The 20,007-nt window shown below is 38.6% G+C and overlaps 1 protein-coding gene and 1 long non-coding RNA gene across 2 annotated transcripts; both read right to left on the reverse strand.

Annotated features, from left to right (window-relative positions):
* Positions 1 to 496: 496 nt before the first annotated feature.
* On the reverse strand, positions 497 to 18,343 carry LOC119777483. The gene is made up of 3 exons (XR_005279921.1): positions 18,333 to 18,343; positions 8,677 to 8,680; positions 497 to 1,020 (listed from the first exon to the last, which is right to left on the reverse strand). It is a non-coding gene; the product is annotated as an uncharacterized LOC119777483 (long non-coding RNA).
* Positions 2,382 to 4,644, reverse strand: LOC119777482 (frizzled-7-A-like). The gene has a single exon (XM_038276369.1). It carries the CDS (start codon positions 4,145 to 4,147, stop codon positions 2,441 to 2,443), a length of 1,707 nt encoding a protein of 568 aa, XP_038132297.1. The 5' UTR covers positions 4,148 to 4,644; the 3' UTR covers positions 2,382 to 2,440.
* Positions 18,344 to 20,007: the final 1,664 nt, after the last annotated feature.

Here is a 20,007-nt window from a genome sequence, read left to right on the forward strand (position 1 = left end):
GAAATCAAATCAGCTATAATAAGCTTATAGGATTATCTCCTTGGCTTTTAGTTTTTATTTCTTTGCTGTGTTGAAAGTGTGTGTAAGAACTGGACTTATCCTATTTGAGTTATCAAACACAGCTGCACAGTTAAGTTGTCCCGATTTCAAACATTTTTTGGGGATGTCTTTGGAAACGTTGATAAAGGCAGATTTTGTAACCTCGCTGAAAGAGTTATCCGACACCGAGCTCTGATTTGAAGGCTAACTTATCAGTTATTTTCAGTATAAACACTCATGTTGACAAAACAAGAACTCAAGGTCCACTTGCCCTACGCTTGTTTTGTCAACTACCTCAACTTATCTCGCCTCACAAATGATAATCACCACATTACAAACTTTATCACGTTTATTCAAACTGTACATGTAAAATGGGCTTATCTCATTTTGTTTTTTTTAGAAAAATACAAGTAGAAAAAAAAAGACAAAAAAAAAAAAAAAAAAAAGAGTATTTTTCCCCCCTTAAATACAATATGCATTTTAAAAATCAGAGTCTCTGTGTGCTGGCTGGTTTGCATATGTTCCTGTTAAAACTTGAAGACATAAAAAACTGGTATTCCTTCTGAGGACAGAACACACAAACAACACATGTCAGTCTGGGAAAAGTAACAGAATCACTTGTTTGGTAAAAATGTAATGACTAAATGAGCAGAAATTAACCAGGGCTTGAGGTATGTAGTACATCCATGTGAGGAGGAAAAAAACATTAAACAAACAGCATTGTATATACAAATACAGCATGAATGTATAAAGTATGCACAGTTTTAGTGTTAATATATTTAAAAAATGGCACCTTTAGGGAATTGAAATCATAAAGCCAGGTCTGTAGAGGGTCAGGCTGCTGTGACGTGTCCCTCATCGCTGCAGACTGCTCCCATTCATTGTTTAGAACTGAAGCATGTGGAGAAAATGTGCTACGAGACAAGAAACAGACGGTTCTAGCAGTCATACGCCAGCCTGCAGCTGACTCTCGACAAAAATCTGAACGAGGAAGTCACTTTCTTTAAAAAACGCTGCAGGCGTGGAGTCGGCTCCAGTAAGCAGTTCCCCTAATGATGGGATCAAGATTAGATGAAGACATTCAACAGGAGGCGTCTCACTTAAAAAATAATCTCTGCTTCAAAGCCTATTTGTGTTATTTCTATAAAATCTTGTATCAAAAACACTAAAGGTTACCTTTAATCTAAACCAGCTGAGGCCATTTTCTCTATTAGAATCACAACCTTTGCATTTGGACCTGCTTTTTTCTAACATATCTTCCATCTTTGTAGAAAAAAAAAAATCTCTGCTAAACAGATCAACCCTGCTATGTTTGACCTCCTGACTATTTATCGGAGTCCTGTAACAGAGAACATACATGTAACTCCGATTTTAAGGCCGATGGGGGAAAAAAATAAAAAACAAAACAACCCAAATACTCAAAACAAGTAAATAAAACATCTAAAAATGTTCAGTCGGCTTGCAAGAACGTAACACTTCATGTGAAATGAGAAGAAAAACGACGAGTTACACCAAAGCTAACTTCGCCTACAGTCATTTTATCTGGGATAAAATAACATTACAGCTCCAGAACAACCATTTGCTCTCCCACGGATTAAATCTGGATCACCGAAATGGTGCTTTGGGTGTCTTAAGGGATTTAAAGAAGAAAAAAAGAAGAAGTTTTTTTTGATGGATAATCCAAAAGCAGAGACCACACACAGAGACTAACAATGAGCCGTTGTGTCTCCAGGTTCTGCATGCATGTGTGTCTGTGGCCTTCTTAAAAAAATAATAAAATAAAAAAAAAAGCCAGATCTGGGTCAATCTGTGGTGTAACAGTTACATTTAAAATCAGTGTGCAAACCAGTACATAACTTCATTCAACTTCAGAGTGAACATTCAGAACAAGAAGTGAATATTCATCAGTCGGAGCGATTTTTTTATATATAAAAAGGGAAATCTAGGCAGCCCCTTGGCACATATCAACAGATGATAAAGATGATTATTGCTCCCCTTGGAAAACCGATGAGGATGCACTCTACAAACTCAAGTTATTGATGTATAATCCAAACATCCTTATTGAAAAATTGTTTCTTTTATAGTCCGCTGACAAACTTAAAGTTGAACAGGGCGTACATTCGAACTGTAACATAAGAATATATGTGTGTATATATAGGATTAAGTCTTTGCATGGCCATTTATGATCAGTTTATGGTCCAAGTGTACTAAAGCCATGGCTTCAGGTTGCTTTGATGACAAAATATAGGAAAAAATGAATATATTGGAAGTTTATCCAACTTCCTTATAAATGTTGTGTGCTGCTGCCACAACAGTGGGGGAAAAAAACTACTAAAATTTAGTTTTTTTTGTAGGGATTTTGAAATGAAAGCTTTTTGACCTCATTTGATATCTCAGGCTTTCACACCGTTGTTTCTCCGTGGTTCCCGTTGCTGACGCGCTGGTAGAAACTCCTCCATGACTGCAGGGTCTTCCCGGACCAGACCCAAAACCCGGAGGTGATACCGACGATCATGGTCATCAGATATTTGATCATGAACACGGTGAAGTCCGGGCTCATGGGGGCGAAGTTGTGCACCGGGCAGGGGATGGCGAAGCGCTTACAGGTGTGCATGTGCCAGGTGCGCTCCCACTGCTCCCTGAAGGCCTGCTCGTAGAAATAACAGGCGATCACGATGGTGGCCGGCACCGTGTAGAGCACGCTGAACACCCCGATCCGAACCATCAGCTTCTCCAGCTTCTCCGTTTTGGTACCGTCGTGCTTCATGATGGTGCGGATCCGGAAGAGCGACACGAAGCCGGCCAGCAGGAAGGACGTGCCGATGAACAGGTAGACGAATAGCGGCGCGAGCACGAAGCCCCTTAGCGCGTCCACGTTGAAGATCCCCACGAAGCACACCCCGGTCAGCACGTCTCCGTCCACCTGACCCATGGCGAGGATCGTGATGGTCTTAATGGCGGGGACGGCCCACGCAGCCAGGTGGAAGTACTGGGAATTGGCCTCTATCGCCTCGTGACCCCATTTCATCCCGGCTGAGAGGAACCAGGTGAGGGAGAGGATGACCCACCAGATGGAGCTGGCCATGCCGAAGAAGTACAGCACCATGAAGAGGATGGTGCAGCCCTCCTTTTTGGTCCCCTGAGCCACCGTCCTGTAGGTGTCCGGGTTGAATTTATCCACGCAAACCACCCGGTCCTCCAGGAAGAAGCCAGCAGCGTAGGCCACAGCCACCATGAAGTAGCAGCCGGACAGGAAAATGATGGGTCGCTCCGGGTACCTGAACCTGCTCATGTCCACTAAATAGGTGAGCACAGTGAACAGGGTGCTCACGCAGCACAGTATGGACCAGATCCCGACCCAAAGCCTGCCGAATTTTACCTCATCCTCCCGGAAATACATGATCCCGCTGGGTTTGGTGGGCTCACAGGGGGCGCCGCAGTCTCTCACCCCCATGAATTTGTAGCCCAGGTAGGAAGGCACCTGCAGCTGCAGGGGGCAGGAGAACTGGTTGGGCTGATTGGGCATAGGAGGGCGAGGAGGGTTCGGCCCGCCGCTCAAAGGGGGAAGGGTCAGTGATTGTGGGGGGGCTGATGAGGCCGCTGGGCCGCCCGGTTCCGATGTGTTCTGGCCGACGCAGATCTCTCCGGCTCCGTGGACCGGAAAAGCCTCGCAGCGGAGGCGCTCCGGCCACTGGAAGCCGAATTTATTCATCAGGGCTTCGCATCCCTGCCGTGCCCGCTCACACAGCGACCGGCAGGGCGGGATGGCCTGCTCCAGCACTGTGCACACAGGCGCGTACATGGAGCAAAGGAAGAACTTCAAATCCGCAGAGCATTGGACCTTTACCAGCGGGTAGAACTGGTGCACCTCCAGCCCGGCGTCCTCCTGGTTGGTGTGGCCCAGAAGGTTCGGCATGATGGTCTGGTTGTAGGCGATGTCGGTGCAGAGCGGGATGGAGATGGGCTGGCAGAAGCCGTGCTCCGGGACTGATATTCCGCTATCGCTGTTGTAATGCTGAGCAGAAGAGGTGGGGGAGAGCGAAATCCCGCACAGCAGCCACATGATCCGCAATACCGTGGAGCCAGCGGTGAACCTGGCCGCCGCCATAGCTGGAGAGGAGGAGGAGGCGGGGGGAGGGAGGGAGAGGAAAACTTTGATCCAAGTATGGAGACTTAAAAACGTCCGAAAACGACGAAAATTCCACAATAATCGTCCAAACTCCTCACTTTTAGTCCACTTTGGTTGAGTTTGAGCGTCTTACACCGACTTTTTTCTTGTAATTTATGAAGATAAATCCAAGGAAAACGTTCGTCGTGTCATGACTTCTTAATGTTCTTTGTAAGTGACTCCAGCAGTCCACTCCTCACTCACACTCGGTGGAAAAAACTGCACCCCAGCTAACGTTGTCGAAAAAAAAAAGAAAAATCTAAATAAAAAAACCTCAGTGGGTTCGGGTTTTAGTTAATCCCCAAACCAGACACAGAACCGGACAGTATTTCCACGGCTTTTCGGCTAAACTTCACACCGAGCGTCGGCTCACATGCTGGGCGGTTGGATGTCCAGAGGCTCTCGCTCCACTCTCTCCGTGAGGATTCCGCCGGTTTCCAGGCGCCCATTCCATTCAGGAGACACCCCCTTCTTTTGCATCGAGAGCGGGCGGCCTTGAAACCGACTCCATATTTCAGCCAATCGGAGAGTTTGTTTTCCTACAGGACTCGATGTTGATTGGTCTTCATTTCCCCAAAGCAGGAAAATATGTTACTGTAATTACATTACACCAGAGATTTTTTTAACCTAACAATTAACTTTTCTAGAGGGATCTTCGCTCGTTTTAATTAGATATTTTAGCTTCTTCCTCCAACACTTAATAACAGACGAAGTTTTTTACACTTTGGATGTTATTTAAAAAGTAAAATCTCTGTTGACGACTGAGTGGCATTTTTTTCAGAATCGAATTCTCACATCAATAATCAGTTAAATTATGTAAAACAAAAATAGTTTCGATTTCTTTTTTTCACCATTAAAAATAGACAATTATGAAAATAATCTTATATGAGCAATCTGCTCTAAGTAAATTCATATAGATTGCTTTTGTGATACTGGAAGCATGGAAGTTTTCAGATTACTAGTAGATTGATCAATTTTTGGTTTCTCCCTGTGATTTTATGTTTTGATTATTTTTAATGATGAAAAGAAAAGAATCTGAACAAATTCTGATTTTTGACCATCCTTCTTTTACTTTTTTGTTTGATAAAATGACAGTTAGATAGCTTACTTTTTGTTCTTCTTTAATTACTAGTTTCTGATAAATAAATAAAAAACAAATACCAGTATTTCATACTGTTAAAACACTTTACAGTAAAGTATGTTATTGTTTATCTTTTAACTCTTTATAATTATGTTGTTCTTAGACATTTTTCTAAGGTCCATATTCGTTTGACTATTTTTTTCTATGATTTTTTTGCTGCTGTAAACATCAGAATTTCCCCATTGTGGGACAAAAAAGGGATTTTCTATTCTATTTCCCAAAAACATGCTATAAGATATATATTTCTGCCTCAAGTAATATTTCCATGGTCTTACAAATATAAATATAGGAACTCTTAATGTTTTTGGTTTGTTTTTGTTCTTGCTTTCCTTCATTTCCTTGTTTGTTTTTTATTTACGTTAGTGATTTAACTTCATCTTTTTTCATAATAATCAGTGTTTGCATTGTTTAATTGTACATAGTTAAAACTTAAAAGACTCTTTCAAACTTAAAAAGAACCACTGTGTCTCAAATACAAATTAAAACATTCAGTTGCAAATGTTTCCAGTCCATTCATGGGCAGAAACTGTCTCTTTGATCTTCCAGACAGAGATTGTTGTTTTTACAATCAATTTACAACTTTATTGATATGTTTTTATATGAATAAATGGGTGTAGATGTGTTATTTATTTTCCAAAAGCCAATTGAGCTCTTGAAAGATGCTGTTTTTCTTGCCTGAATGATTACTGTGTATGTTGCAACAAAAATGTCAAAATTTAAGTTTCTAAAACCCAAAGATCTAATCCTCAGAATGAATTTAGTCGACAATCTGGCTCTTTCAAAACAATATCCAAAGTGCATGGGTATGTTTTTGTATTATTTTTAACAGAACATACCTAAAACCTCTCTGCACATTAAAGACAGTTGAGACTACTTGAGTTTGCCGCTGCAATGCTGACCTCTCTTCATTTCCAAAGCTCACACACAGAGCCTCTTACTGTGTAGAGGACGTGTAAACACTGCAACACAGTAAGTAAACCATAGGAAAAACAGAAACCAAAGCGGATTTTAACATCTTAAGCTTCAAATATGAACAGGTACCCCATGCGGTTATGTGGTTAAGTCTTTCGCTGGAAGCAATATCAGCTCCCTAACTGTTTCGTCATTGTGGACAAAAAAGACCCAGCTAAAAGCAGCTGTAATTTATTGTGGCACCATGATCAGTCAAACCAAAGGACAACCCAGCGTAGGAGGGGGGCTGCATGGTGGCCCCTTCTGCATTTGGTGTATTACTGCCCTGAGTGAGAATAAAAGGAGGTGGGGGTTAGGCTGCAGTGGGGGGATGGGACAGGAAGAAGAGAAAGGTCAAAGAGGGCAGGGGGAGAAGGGAAAGAAAAAGGAGGAGAGCTTCAGCCAAAAGGAGAAGGCAGGATAATTTTCTGTTTTGCATTTGGTGAGGAGAAAGAGAACAATATAAACTTTAAATGGTATTTATATGTGATACAGCCAATGGAAACAAGTATTTCTGAGAGCAGAGGGTATTTTTTTTTTATTACATTCAAATCACTTTATTTATATTCACAACAAACTTCATCTCAAGACTCTTTATGGAGACAAGTTAATAAAATCATCCAAACACATTGGTTCAAAGTTTTCTATCTAAGGAAACCCAGCTGATTGGATCGAGCCATTGATGTATAATAATTACAACACATAAAAAAAAAACATCACATTTGTGTGGATTATTCTTTAAACTTTATCACAAGATAAGTTATACATTGGTAAAAGTGGTGCTGATAAATATGTTAAGGGTTTTTCTTGCTTTGAAATGCCTTTAAATTCAGTTATAAAACGTACTCCTAATGAATGCACAAACCTCAGAATTGGAACAATGTGTCCCTTTCTTTCTGTTGTCCAACAGCATTCATGAAGCTCAAATTTTTCAAAGGATGTCCCAAAAGAAAACCTCTGCAGTTATCTATACTGCAGGCTTTGTAAGCATTCTATCCCATATCACATGTCATCTCAAGGCACTTTACAGACAACCAGATCATCCAGTCAGATTGCCTGGTTTAACATTTTCTATCTAAGGAAAACCAGCTGATTGCATTGAGTCAGTGGAGGAAACACTCCTTCTAGATGTGGTCGTGAAAGTAGACCATCAATTGCACTGTGTCGTTGACTCTGCAGCAATAGCTCACACCAAGTATGCATGCAGCAACAGTGGAGAGAAAAAAATAATTTTAACATGAAAAATTCTCACAGTTCTGAATTACTGAGGGTTAAAGGAGAAAGAAGCAAACATACTAAATTAACATGGCACTGATCCATAAATACTTTCTATGTCAGAAAAGGTAACAGCAAATGAGCTCTGCTTAACTTTTCAGGAAATCACTTTCATTTAGTCCCATTAAAAGCTGAGACGTAGCTATTATGTCTGGAAGAGAATATAGTTAATCAAGTCAGAAACTAAATCCAGGCATTATTAAGTTATACTTTTACTGTTTTAACATCAGAGGTGTCAAGTATCAAAGTACAAATACTTCGTTACTGTACTTAAGTACACTTTTTAGGTATCTATACTCCATTACTTATTTTTCTTCCTACTTCTGACTTCTACTCATTACATTTTCACACAAGTATCTGCACTTTCTATTCCTTACATTTTTCAAACAAATGGTTTAATGGCTTCGATTTAAAGTTTATAAATATTTCACGTCATGTGCTCCATCCAATGCAGATCATCAGCGCTATCCACATCTAGTGAAAACTAGTGTAATCGGATGAGTCATATAACGCAAACACTCATTGGTTAGCTAAAGGAAATCATCAGAAGCGAGCAGGTGTTCTTCAAACTGTGAACGTGAATTGTCTATGCCATGCTACAATCTCGGATTCAGAAAAAGATGTTGAAATGTCTGAAATGTCGGACACAGGCGAGAGCATATCGGGAGACGGAGACCAACAAGACCTCCCTCGTCTTTGGCTCTATCTCAAAGAATTTTTCGAAATAGTCGAAAAATGGAGCTTTCAATTCATATAGTGGCATCTGGCTGTTTTTTTTTTTTTTTTTTAAGGTTACTTCACAATTTACTCCATACTTTTATACTTTAAATAGTTTTTGGAGCACATACTTTTTCACTTTTACTTGAGTAAAGAGGTCACATTGATACTTCAACTTTTACCAGAGTGTTTTTAAACTGCAGTATCTATACTTCTACTTAAGTAACAAATGTGTGTACTTTTGACACCACTGTTTAACATAGAAATTAGACTAAAAACTGTCCACATGTTTTTTTTTCCTGTTTTGCCGTTTCACTGAGCCTTCAAAAGGACAGATTTGCTCCATATATTTCAATTTTGCATCTCAGCACTGTCTAAAAACAACACGTCTGATCTCCTCACACCCAGCAGCATATCTTAATTTGCTGCTCTCCAGTTTTGTTTGCAGAGCTGATCACATTGCTATAACAATAAGGTTGGAGTTAGTGAAGATATTGATCTGAAGCTTCACTGTACTCCACTGGGATTACTCCAGAGGGGACTTCTCAAATGTATCACACTGAGACGTCTTGCGATCGTCCACCAATCCATCAGTTCGCACCAGCTTTGCTGTCTTTGATGAATGAAAGGAGCGTCCTCACAGCATGATCCTGCCACCATTGTTTTTCCTTGACAATTGTGTTTCCCGTGTTGGCTAAAAAGTTACATTTTGTAACAGTTTTCATTTCCACTTCAATTTTTTCTCCACTTTTTTTAGGTAAAAAACAAAACCAACTCTTGATTGTAATATTTCAAAGTGTAAAAACAAGCCAAGGATTGTGAATCTTATGACATGGGGCTAAATTCGGCACCAATTTTAAAGTTCATCATTATTAATGTGCATTTACCTTCATGGTATTATTCTGATGGGACAAATACAATTTTTTTTTAATTTAACAGGATCAGGATGTTTTTGCAGCCACATTCTGCAAAATGTGTAAAGAATGTGTAGTTGGCAGAATAATCAACAACAGTTTTTGATTTTCAGAGTTTCTCAAAGCAGTTCTACAACTTATATAGGTATATAAATACCCATGTATACACCCTCTGCAATAACCCTCTATAATAATCCTGCCATATATAAAAAAAAGAAAAATATGTCATATGTGGACACACTGTATATAATGTATCTATTCCATGCACCTTTTTCTTCCTTTATCACCTTCTTCTTCTTTGACTATTTGCGCTGATGTAACGAGTAAATTTGTCCACTGTGAGATCATTAAATGTCAATCAATTAATTAATCAACTCATAAGTCTGGAGATGATCTCTGTGAATTTATTTGAGTTAATAAAATCATTTATAAGAACGTTTTTTTTTAAGCAAACAGATGAAAGAAAAACAATGTTGTATATATGAGCTTTAGATTTGAATTTAATATTCAGTTATTAATGAAAATGTTGAAATTCTCGCATCTTATGGTAATAGTTTTTTTTCAGGAATTAAAAATATTTTGCACTTTTGAGAAATAGTTATCTGTTTTATATTAAACAACAAAAATGCCTTTTCTACCTGAAATAAAATAAACAATCTACAACTTGTAGCTAGTCTTAATATGTTCTGCTTCTTAATACTCAGTCAGTCTTTGCTGGATTTACTGGTTTTGGTAACTCTGGTTCTGATTTGTTTTCTTATTTTCCTCCGATCTTCTTACATTTTCCTCATGATGGATTCTGTGATAATAAGCCAGCTATATCCTGCTGCAGCATAGCAAACCCAAACCATGTCACTTCCTCCCTTATGCTTCAACATTTGTATACACTTATTTTTTCATTAAGTGCCAAATTTAGTTTACAGCAAACATGCTCTCTATTCTTGCTTCCAAATGATTTATTAGACTGACCTCTCCAAACAGCACTAATCTTTGTCTTCCTCTGGACACAGATGGATAACGTCAGATAACCCTGCAAGGAACAAATGGGAACAGTAACCTAAATAGAGATGTGAAGTGGGTCTACATGGAAAACAGGTGAGAGCAATCAACAGAAACAGAAAACAGGTGCGGATCGAGACACCAGCTCTGTTTACTTGTTCTTTGTTGTTCCATGTTTATTTGATCTCAGCAGTCTGATCAGTTCCCAATCAGCTGCGTTTAGGTCTGCTGATTGTGCTCACCTGGTTTCCATGACAGTTGGTTTCTCTCCATCACTGCTGGACTCTCTCACCCTGATCCCTCAATCCGTTAGTAGATCTTTTTTTTTTTTTTATTAAATCTGGTCTCCCATCATGCATCTGCTGATCTTCTGTTGCCTTTTGGGTATTCATTAAAAAAACAATTAGATTTAATGAACAGCATTTTAAAAGAGGTTAAACTGTAAGGAGTTGATGTGTTCTTATATTAATTTCAGTTGAGGATAGAAATTGAAGTTTTAAAGTTATTCTTCACCTAAAACTGTACATTTTTATGTTTTCTTTTCAAAGCAAAGTTTTTTTTCTGTCTTTTAAATGATGTGTTACATTAATAAAATCAATAATCAACTTCTATAAGTCAAAGCTGATAAACATAGCCTGTCTTATGCTGACCTCATTTCTCACATGCTTGTTTTTTACGTCCTATCAATCTACTGCTAATGTTTCCATGTTGTAGCCATGCAGTGAATATGGAGGTCCTAAATCTCCAGCAGGAAAGTCTGGGAACCCTTAACATAAACTATACTGCAGCTGCAGCTTGGACATCCTCCAACTTGAAATGCATCAATTTCCTGGATATTATAAACAGTCTTTTTAAGCTGTGTTATTTATTAAGTGCGTACAATGTAAACCTATGTCAAACCAAAACCATGTTCCCAATCATCTCAACCATTAAGACCTTTCTATGAAAAAAAAAAAAAAAACAGTGTTTATGCAGAAGACAAATGTTTTGCTTTAGGAATCAGCAGAAAGATCACTGCTGACTTTTACAGCAATTGATTCTAATTTAAGTCTGTAATGTGATGATTTGTTAGAGCTGGATGATAAATGAAGAGAAATCAGTCCGGTGAAGCTGCTCTGAGTGCCGTTCTACAAGGAAAGACATAAGCTTTGTCCAAACACAGGCTTTTGGCCACCAAGCAGTTGGAGACAAGAGTGATGAGCTTCTGTCCCTGCCTCCTACTTTTTTTTTTTTCTTCCTGTGGTGTAAAACTCAGCAGTTAGCAGCCACACCGGGTCAAATGGGACGCACTCCCTCTCGTCTAACTATAGCTGTTTGTTTGTGTCCACGCATATGTTTGTGGATAGTGTCTGCAGCGGTCAAGCAGCTGTGGGCAGTTCCAGTAGGTCTCCAGACAGTCGGTCACTGTTTTCTCTTAAGTCTGCAGCAGCAGGGAGACAGAGAGAGAAAGAAGAGGAAAAAAGGCCAAAAAAATACGTTTAAAGTGGACCTTGACGAGATGAACGGAGCCAAAAAGGATTTCGATGGTTTGGACCGTGCGTTTGCTGCACTGGAGTGTAACCACTATGTGAAGTATTTGAGCTGCCATGTGAAACCCAACACTGAACAACTATTTAAATGTTGAGCTGATGTGGAAAAACACAGTTTAGTTTGGTTAGGGAGATTTTCAGCTTACAGGACATGTTGGCTCACCAAGTTGGTCTGACCAGAAGCTTAAGTGTTTCTGACAAACATTCTCACCATTGCTGATTCATAAGTTAAATACTTGGTTAATATGCAAAAGAAACACTAGAGTTGGATTTCCTGGTGTTTTGTGTACCTGCAGTTAGCGTTGTCTTTGGGTGTGGTCCTAAAAAATACATTTTGGGAGCTGTTTATAAATTTTTGGCATAAATCCTCTAGCCCCTCCTGCTTTCTTATCAGATATAAGGCGCTGCTTAGGCAATGCAATGCTTGCTATGCACATTTTGGCCCTTATCTTTGGCAGCCGTTCAGATTAAACTAAACATTCTTAGAGATCATAGGCTGCAGATCCTAACAAATTATTTGAATCCCCTTATGGCTCTTTGCTAGATTAAAGCCACAAACTTAGTGCATATGATATGCTATGATACAAATAAAAAGTAGTGCATAATTGTGAAAGTGGAAAAAAAAACCCAGAAAATAGCTTTAAAGTTCTTCAGAAAAACAACCAATAGAATAGCTGTGGTGAATGTTTCAATATTTATAGCATATAAATATATTCTGACACCTTTAAACACTTTATATGGCTAGTTACCATTTTTGATAACTTGGATTTAAACGCCACTTTGCAGGGAACAAGGGGAAATCATGAGATCTGATGTTTTCTGCAAAATCTGAAAGGTCCACCCCTGCATTAAAGCATAGTGTATCATCTAATGTTGCCTACTGTGTGTGATATATATTACCTACTGTAAATTAAGTTAAAAAAAAAATGAAGTTAAAACTTTAAAAGCTAAGTAGAAAAGGTTGTATGAGCACACATTTTGCAGGTTATGTTTTAACAAAAAATGTGTTTCTTTCTGTGTGTTTTAACATATTTTCTTATAGAGGAACTTCTAGAGGAAAATCTGTGACTCTCCAATAACACTCTTGACATGAAATCGTGAATTTAAAAGTATTTCACTGAATGCTCAATAAAGGGTTAAAGAAATCGAAGGCCCTAGCTTCAGAAGTTTCCTCTGTAGTAGATAAAGTCAGTATTTGTGTGTCCTTTGCTTCCAGTATAAATGTGGCTGTTTTCATTAGGGGCCAAGAGATTTATTGTTAGAGAACAATAGTGAAAAAACATCATGAAGACCAGGACAGACAGCAGGATATTTAGGGATAAAGTCACGGTTGAAATTTAGCAGGCTCCACCGCATCGCAACTTTTGAGCATCTGATGGAGCATTATCCAATCCATTAGAAGAAAATGGAAGTCATTTTTTAATATCCACATTTTCTAATTTAACTCACAGAGTTCTTGTTCTGGTTTATGTTTCTATTTAGCAAACCTGAGACGTGAAGTTTTGTGATGCACGGCCAAATTATCTGTCATGCTCTATGGGGGTCCCACAAGGATTGGTGTTAGGTCCCTTTACTTATTTAGCTCAAATACTAATGGACAGTGTACTAATGTGAGTCTGCAGATGTGTGCTGATGACACTCTTATGCACGTGCCAAAACAACTAACTTAGTATTTGCTATGCTAACAATGGCTTGCATAAAAAATAACCTGCTAGCTCGATCGGCACTGTATGACTCTAAATGTAAAAAAAAACAAGATTTTATGGTTTTTTTGTTTTAAATCTCTCTACAACTCCGAATGATATTCATATTGATAAGTTAACAACTGACATAGTTTAAGATTTCTAGAGTCAGCTTGATCATAGAGAATATTATTAGCTAGACTGACTTTTGGCATGTATATGGCATATCAAAGGCAGCACTAATGGGGTCTATTTAAAAAAAAGAAGAGCTCTTACAAGCAGCCAGTGGTTGAAATGGGACATTGCATTGTTGCATTATGGGATTATGTTGCATTAAATATAGCAATACATGAATATGGATCTAAACTACTAGGCTTAACAGAAAAAGCATTAATCAAGGTAGCAGGCGAGAGGTCCATGGCAACTCTGGAGGAGCTGCAAGGATTTAAAGCTCAGATAGGAGAATCTGTCAACTATTAATCATTCATTCCAAAAAAAAGCTGATATTTTGGGATAAAGGCTTGTAGTGAAAAACAGCTCTAAGAAATCCATACAAGGTTTTCTACAAGCCAAGTAGAGAACACATCAAACGTGGAAGGAAGTTCTCTGCTGGGAAAAGGCAAAAACTCCACTTCACATTTTCCTAAGCACACAATCCCAAAATTTACGCACAGTTATGGCAGCATAATGGAATCTAACCACATTTGATGGGGAAATGGATGGAGCAAGATGGAGGATAATCCCTACAAAAAACTGTTAGAGGTTTCAAAAGACAGTAGATAAATTACCCTAAAAATGCAGCCAGTCAGGTGAAGTGCATGCTGTGCAGACCGCAGCTGGAGGTATGCTGCCAACTCATTAGGGTATGCTTGATGTATCCTACGGGGTGCTAGAAAGATCACGTGTGAAGACGCAGCATAGCTCCAGCTGACTGCCTGAACTAGCTCACAGGCGTCGCCTCATTCATGTGAACGAATAGCCGACTGGAAGGCCAGGCCTAAATCTAATTAAGAATCTGTTGCAGGCCTAAAAAATTTTTAACTCTCCATTCAGTTTTCAGCATCTAGATGTGCCAAAAGAAACATTCAACAGAAGACTTTGAGCTGTAGCAAAAGACGGCTTTAGGTGTTGACTCAACAGAGCTAAAGTAAAACTATTTATCTATTGGGCGACTTTTGAAGACAGTTAATTTGCATTGGATTTCATAAAGTACAGGAGGCTTAAATACAAATACAAGTGGTGTACTTGGTTTTGGTTTGTGGCAGAAAAAGTATATATAAAGTGCAAAAAAGGATCACGGTGGATGAATATCATTGAAAGACAATAACTATGCATTAGGGTTTTTTATGTTAGAATATACTTTATAATACATGACTTTCCACAAATTAAAGGAGCATAAATCCCTGTAAGTCAAAATGCTGCTGGGTGACTTTAACATAACTAAATTAAAAGCTCCTACACTTCCCAAAACAGCCAAAAAGAGCTAAAACATAGGTTCCTATAAGATTTCCTGGATAGAAAACCTTTGCTGTAAAGAAAAACCACATTGAAGCAGCAGTCATGGTAACTACATGTTACAAAACAGAAATAGATCATCCAGCTGAAGGGGCAGTTCTTTGCTGTAACATGGTGGAAAGAGACGTAGCTGCATGTGATGTTTTAAAACCCAGTCCAAAGGGTGTAACCTGGAAAACTTTAATCCGTTCTATAGGATTTCACTTTTACATCCAGCTGACCCTTACCTAGTTCCCTTCTGTGACTGTAAACGGGTCGACGTGTGTATATATGGCAAGCCAGAGGTATGTGTGGGACATGCTGCAGAGCAGTGGGGGGAGGGGAGATCCCTGTAAGAAGTCAGCAGAGACGGCGAGAGCGAGAGAGGAATGTGGGCAGCTGGTTTGTGTCTGTCATTGCAACACAGAGAGCCTACAGTACTGAACTACATACACACACACTGTGATGAAAGAGCGATTTATTTGGACCTACAGAGTGTGTTCGGTCCCCTAGGACAGGCTCCAGGGAGCTCAGAGGTTCATATCTCAACTACATGAACAGGAAATCCAGATTGCATGGACACTAAGATTCAAACACTACATAATATGCTGTTTGTAAAAACAAAAGGAGGCACGGTCCAGTTAAAAATGGTCCAACGTAAAGGAAGTTGGAGGAATAAAAAGAGTTTCCTCATCTAACGTAGCTTTTAAATAAGTTCTATGATAGTTCCTAAACTTTAAAAACAACAAATTCACTGGTGAAGAGTTGTAGCCCTGATTATTGATTAGAAACAAATGAAAAGGCAAAAATAACTGTATAATTTTATACTTTTTTCCTGTTATACATTTGTAGTTTTGTTTTTTTTTAATAATCAAAAAGGAAACCAAATCACTCGACAAAAAGCGTTTCTGTGGAGATCAATTAGCATCAACCTGGTGCCCATCTTCAGCAGGCGTTGGGAGAAAAGGGGTTCACACCCTGGATAAGCCACCAGTCCATCACAGAGCAGCCTGTAGATCCACAGTAAAAACTTCCTCAAGAAGACACGCTCATACCAAAGGTAATTCGGAAAGACCAGTTGAGCTAACAGTCATGTTTTTGGACTGTGGGAAACAGTAGAGAACCCACACATGCATGGAGGGGAAAAGGAAAAGAAAAACACTAGCTGGGGTTGCAATCTGAGATCCAGAGCATGGTATACATTTGGCTTAAATTATACTATTTAACTTTTTCTATGTGAAATATGCAGCAGAGCCGTTGACTATTATGAAAAATAAATAGATACTCAATGAGTAAAGATGGGCACAACATGGTTTGGTTACAGAAAAAAATAGAAGGAATTTAGAATAGGAAGAAAATTCACAAGTATAAGTGACACTTTGATTTGGAGCCGAGCAAACGAAACAGTAGGGACAAAAACAACCTAAATAGGCAGTACACTGGAAAAACAATCTAGAAATAAGTAAAAAGTTCCTTAAATTAAGTATATTTACCCTTAATTTGAGTAGGTAAATGAGATAGTTTGCCAATGGAATCAGCATTTCTTCTCTTAAAATAAGATAATTAGATTATATGAACTTTAAATAAGACAATTCAAAAAAAAATTCTAATTTTAAGTCTAAATTGTCTTGTTTCATTGGCAAAATGTCACTTTTACCTCCTCTATCAAAGAACAAATGCACTTAATTTAAGAAAAAATGACTCATCTAGGTTTATATTTTTTCCAGTGTATGTAATTCTTTTTTCCTACTTTTCTAAATTTTGATCTCTTCTATTTTGTACCTGCCTTAATATCTCTTTGAAAGCTGGTGATTTAGGGATTTTTTAGAGAACTTTCTTCTTTTCTCACCAAATAAGAATGGAGTGGGTATAATTTAGCTTTATACAGTTTATGAAAATCTTCTACTTTATGATTTCAAAAAATATAGATGGATGGATGGATGGATGGATGGATGGATGGATGGATGGATGGATGGATGGATGGATGGATGGATGGATGGATGGATGGATGGATGGATGGATGGATGGATGGATGGATGGATGGATGGATCTAAAGAAGCTTTTACATTTAGACATTTTTGTCTAAGCTATACTACCCTGCCTGTTGCATTTAAAGTGAGATAAATATCAGCAGGAAAAATCACAGGGATAATTTTCCTGAAATGAGCCCAATCTGAGCCAACATAAATTCCTTATGGCTTTCAGTCATTAAAAGCCTTTTAGGGCTTTATTACATTAAGAGCAATGGTAATTTTTAAGTAAATTGAAAAAAAGCGTTAAAACTCATAGTTTCCTGCTACTTTAAACAATAATATCAATTTGAAAGTAGTACGATTTTATCTGATAACACCCCCCCCCCCCCCCCCCCCCCCCCCCCCAGGTTAATACCAGCTCAAATAGCACTGGTCATTTTATGTCTGGTCCAGGTGTTACCCTTTTAACAGCTGTTTATAATTTTACATTTTTATGTACAGCTGCCCCCATTAGGATGTCGTTAAAGCTTCCAGTTGGCAGCAGACGGCCTGTATGGCTCTACATTCTCTACACTTTAATGTTGTACAAAGTGAAAATGATGAATTGTATCACTTTTTTTCATAGACAAGTTTGCTGTTTGACTAGAGCTTTTGACATTTGTAACCAGACTCAAACACAGCAAATAAATCCCTTCCCATTGTCAGCAGCTGTGTATTTATTTTGCAGTGTACACAAAGAGCTGAGGTCTCGCCCACTAACTCGCTGCCTCCCAGGAGGATATCCATTTAAAATATGACTGGGAAACCGGCTGGCATTGCCTTTAGGCTGTAATCTGAAAAACGCTGCTCCTTTAAATTTAAGACTTCTGGGAAACTTGGGCGAATATTGTTTATTTGTGACAGAACAATTAGAGTGAGGCTTACATGACAAAAAGGTGGATTTCATGTCTGTTCCTTTATATAACTATATATTTAAATAAAAACAACCATATGTTGATTATATTTATAGATAGACATGAATTATGCTCCACTTTTTTGTCCTTTGTATTAGTTATGATTTAAAAAGTGGAAAACCTGAATCCCCTTTCTCACCAGTGAGGTGCTGCTCTAGCGCATGCTGGTAAGCCGCAGCACCTTCAACAAACTCAGCCAAGGAATTTTTACAATGCTCCCTCCAACATTTGCTGAGACACATTCTTTTAACACACAATGCCAGCTTTAGCATAATACTGTGGAGAAAGTGAAGACATCAGTTAAAATGGAGCTGTTTTATCTGCCAGCTGCAAAAAATGTAAATCTTAATGAGTCATTTTTTCTTAAAATAAGTGCATTTTGTCTTGAATTGAGGAGGTAAGTGAGGCAGTTTGCCAATGGAACAAGACAATTTACATTTAAAAAAAGAAAAAAAACTGCATTGTGCATAATTATCTAATTTTAAAAGTAAAAATACTAATTTCATTGGCAGATCATCTTGTTTACCTACTGAAATTAGGGGTAAATACACTTAATTTAAGGAATTTTTACTTATTTCTAGATCATTTTTGCAGTGCAGTATCCATCCCTCCATCCATCGTCTAGGTAACCTCTAAGATTAAAACCAACCTACAACTAAATGCAGCGTTTGGCTGCCTTATATGGCTAAATGTCTTGCTGACATGGCGCTGAAACCAATTCGTCAGACTGAGGTGATGACTTGGTAGAGTGGTGCGGAGGTAACCTGCCTTAAGGCTTTAGGACAGACAACTGTTACTGATCCCGCAGCACAGAAGTCTGATATTGATACTGGCTGCCAGATGGCAAAGAGGTAAACAGTTTGTGCTCTGGGTGGCGTAGATCACTTTGGACCTTCCTCACTGACAACATGTGTGGCAGGAAGTTGACAAGCTTGTCTTCTGGTTATGGACAGAGCTGTAAAACCAGGGAACCAGTTTAATAGAATGTCCTCTAAGTCAGCCATATATACAGAGACATATCCATATATGTAGCTATGGTTTAACCATTGTATTTTAGAGGAGCTACTATATATTTCTGTGGTTTTTTCTTTGTTTTTGCTTTTTTTTTCTCAGTCTATCTCTTTCTCCCCCACCTTAATTATTTTTCCCTTTCTCACCTCCCTTTCCATCTCCATTTCTTTTGCTTAAGCTTCTTTTCCCTAAACCATTTCTAATAAAGCTTTCCCACTGAAAACCCAGGTTTTTCAAAACCGCTAACATTCGGCTTTCGGCTCTTTTCCCATTTGACTGAAAAGCCAAGTCTGACCCCCTGCTAGAAAGCTTCGTGGTCACTGATTTCGACAATGTGATGGAAATCAGGGAAGTAAACAATGGAGAGCTAAATGTAAGGAAGCCAGAGCGTGGTTCGTTTTATTTTGTATTGTTTCACTCTTTTATATGTCAGAATCCCTCTCACTATTGCATGTTTATCGAATGTAAACAAAGGTGTGTTGATGTCCGTATGTTGCTTTCAATGGTGTCATGTAATTTAGTGGAACAACCTTGGTCTGGTGTGCCCACTGCATGCCGATCAGTGCCGAGGTAATTTTAACATGGGTCTGCACATGTCATGTGCCAGAGAGCTGTTCTCACTGCCACTAAAAGCCGATTGTTCCCGGGTTTAAACAGATTTTTATGTAAATACCAAGTTCTGCTTGTCAAAGCAAATCTGTTTGGCTATTATATAGCTCCAGAGCATCATGACAAAACAGGATCCAAAAGAGTAATAGTAATAAAAAAAAGAAATAAAATATGTGATGCATTTTTATAGTTCAATCCCATCAGTTTATAATTAAATCAAATGTTTGCTACATTTACATCATTATCCTTGGAGTATATGAATACCTTTTTACTATTAATATTAGTAGTATCAATATTAGTTGTAGAAATAGCAGTAGTATTATTTCCTCTTGCAAAAACAGCCTGAGTGACTCTGCCTGAAAGGAGACTTTGTCTTTAATGTTGCTATTTGTTTGCAAATGATCGTGTTGCCCTTAAAGAATGACAAAGGTTTCAAGTCATACAACAGATTTTGGACAGAATTTGGAATGGACTTTAACTAGGCCATCTAAACTGTTTTATTGAGCAATTATGTTTATATAAACGCCCAGTCTGTAGCAGTCTCTTAAATGC

Source organism: Cyprinodon tularosa, unplaced genomic scaffold (assembly GCF_016077235.1).
Source record: "Cyprinodon tularosa strain WSP-4 unplaced genomic scaffold, ASM1607723v1 ctg124, whole genome shotgun sequence".
Taxonomy (NCBI): Eukaryota; Metazoa; Chordata; class Actinopteri; order Cyprinodontiformes; family Cyprinodontidae; genus Cyprinodon; species Cyprinodon tularosa.

What these genes read in the sequence shown, in the direction of transcription:
- LOC119777482 (XM_038276369.1), bottom strand. Translation starts at nt 4,147, where the DNA reads ATGGCGGCGGCCAGGTTCACCGCTGGCTCCACGGTATTGCGGATCATG.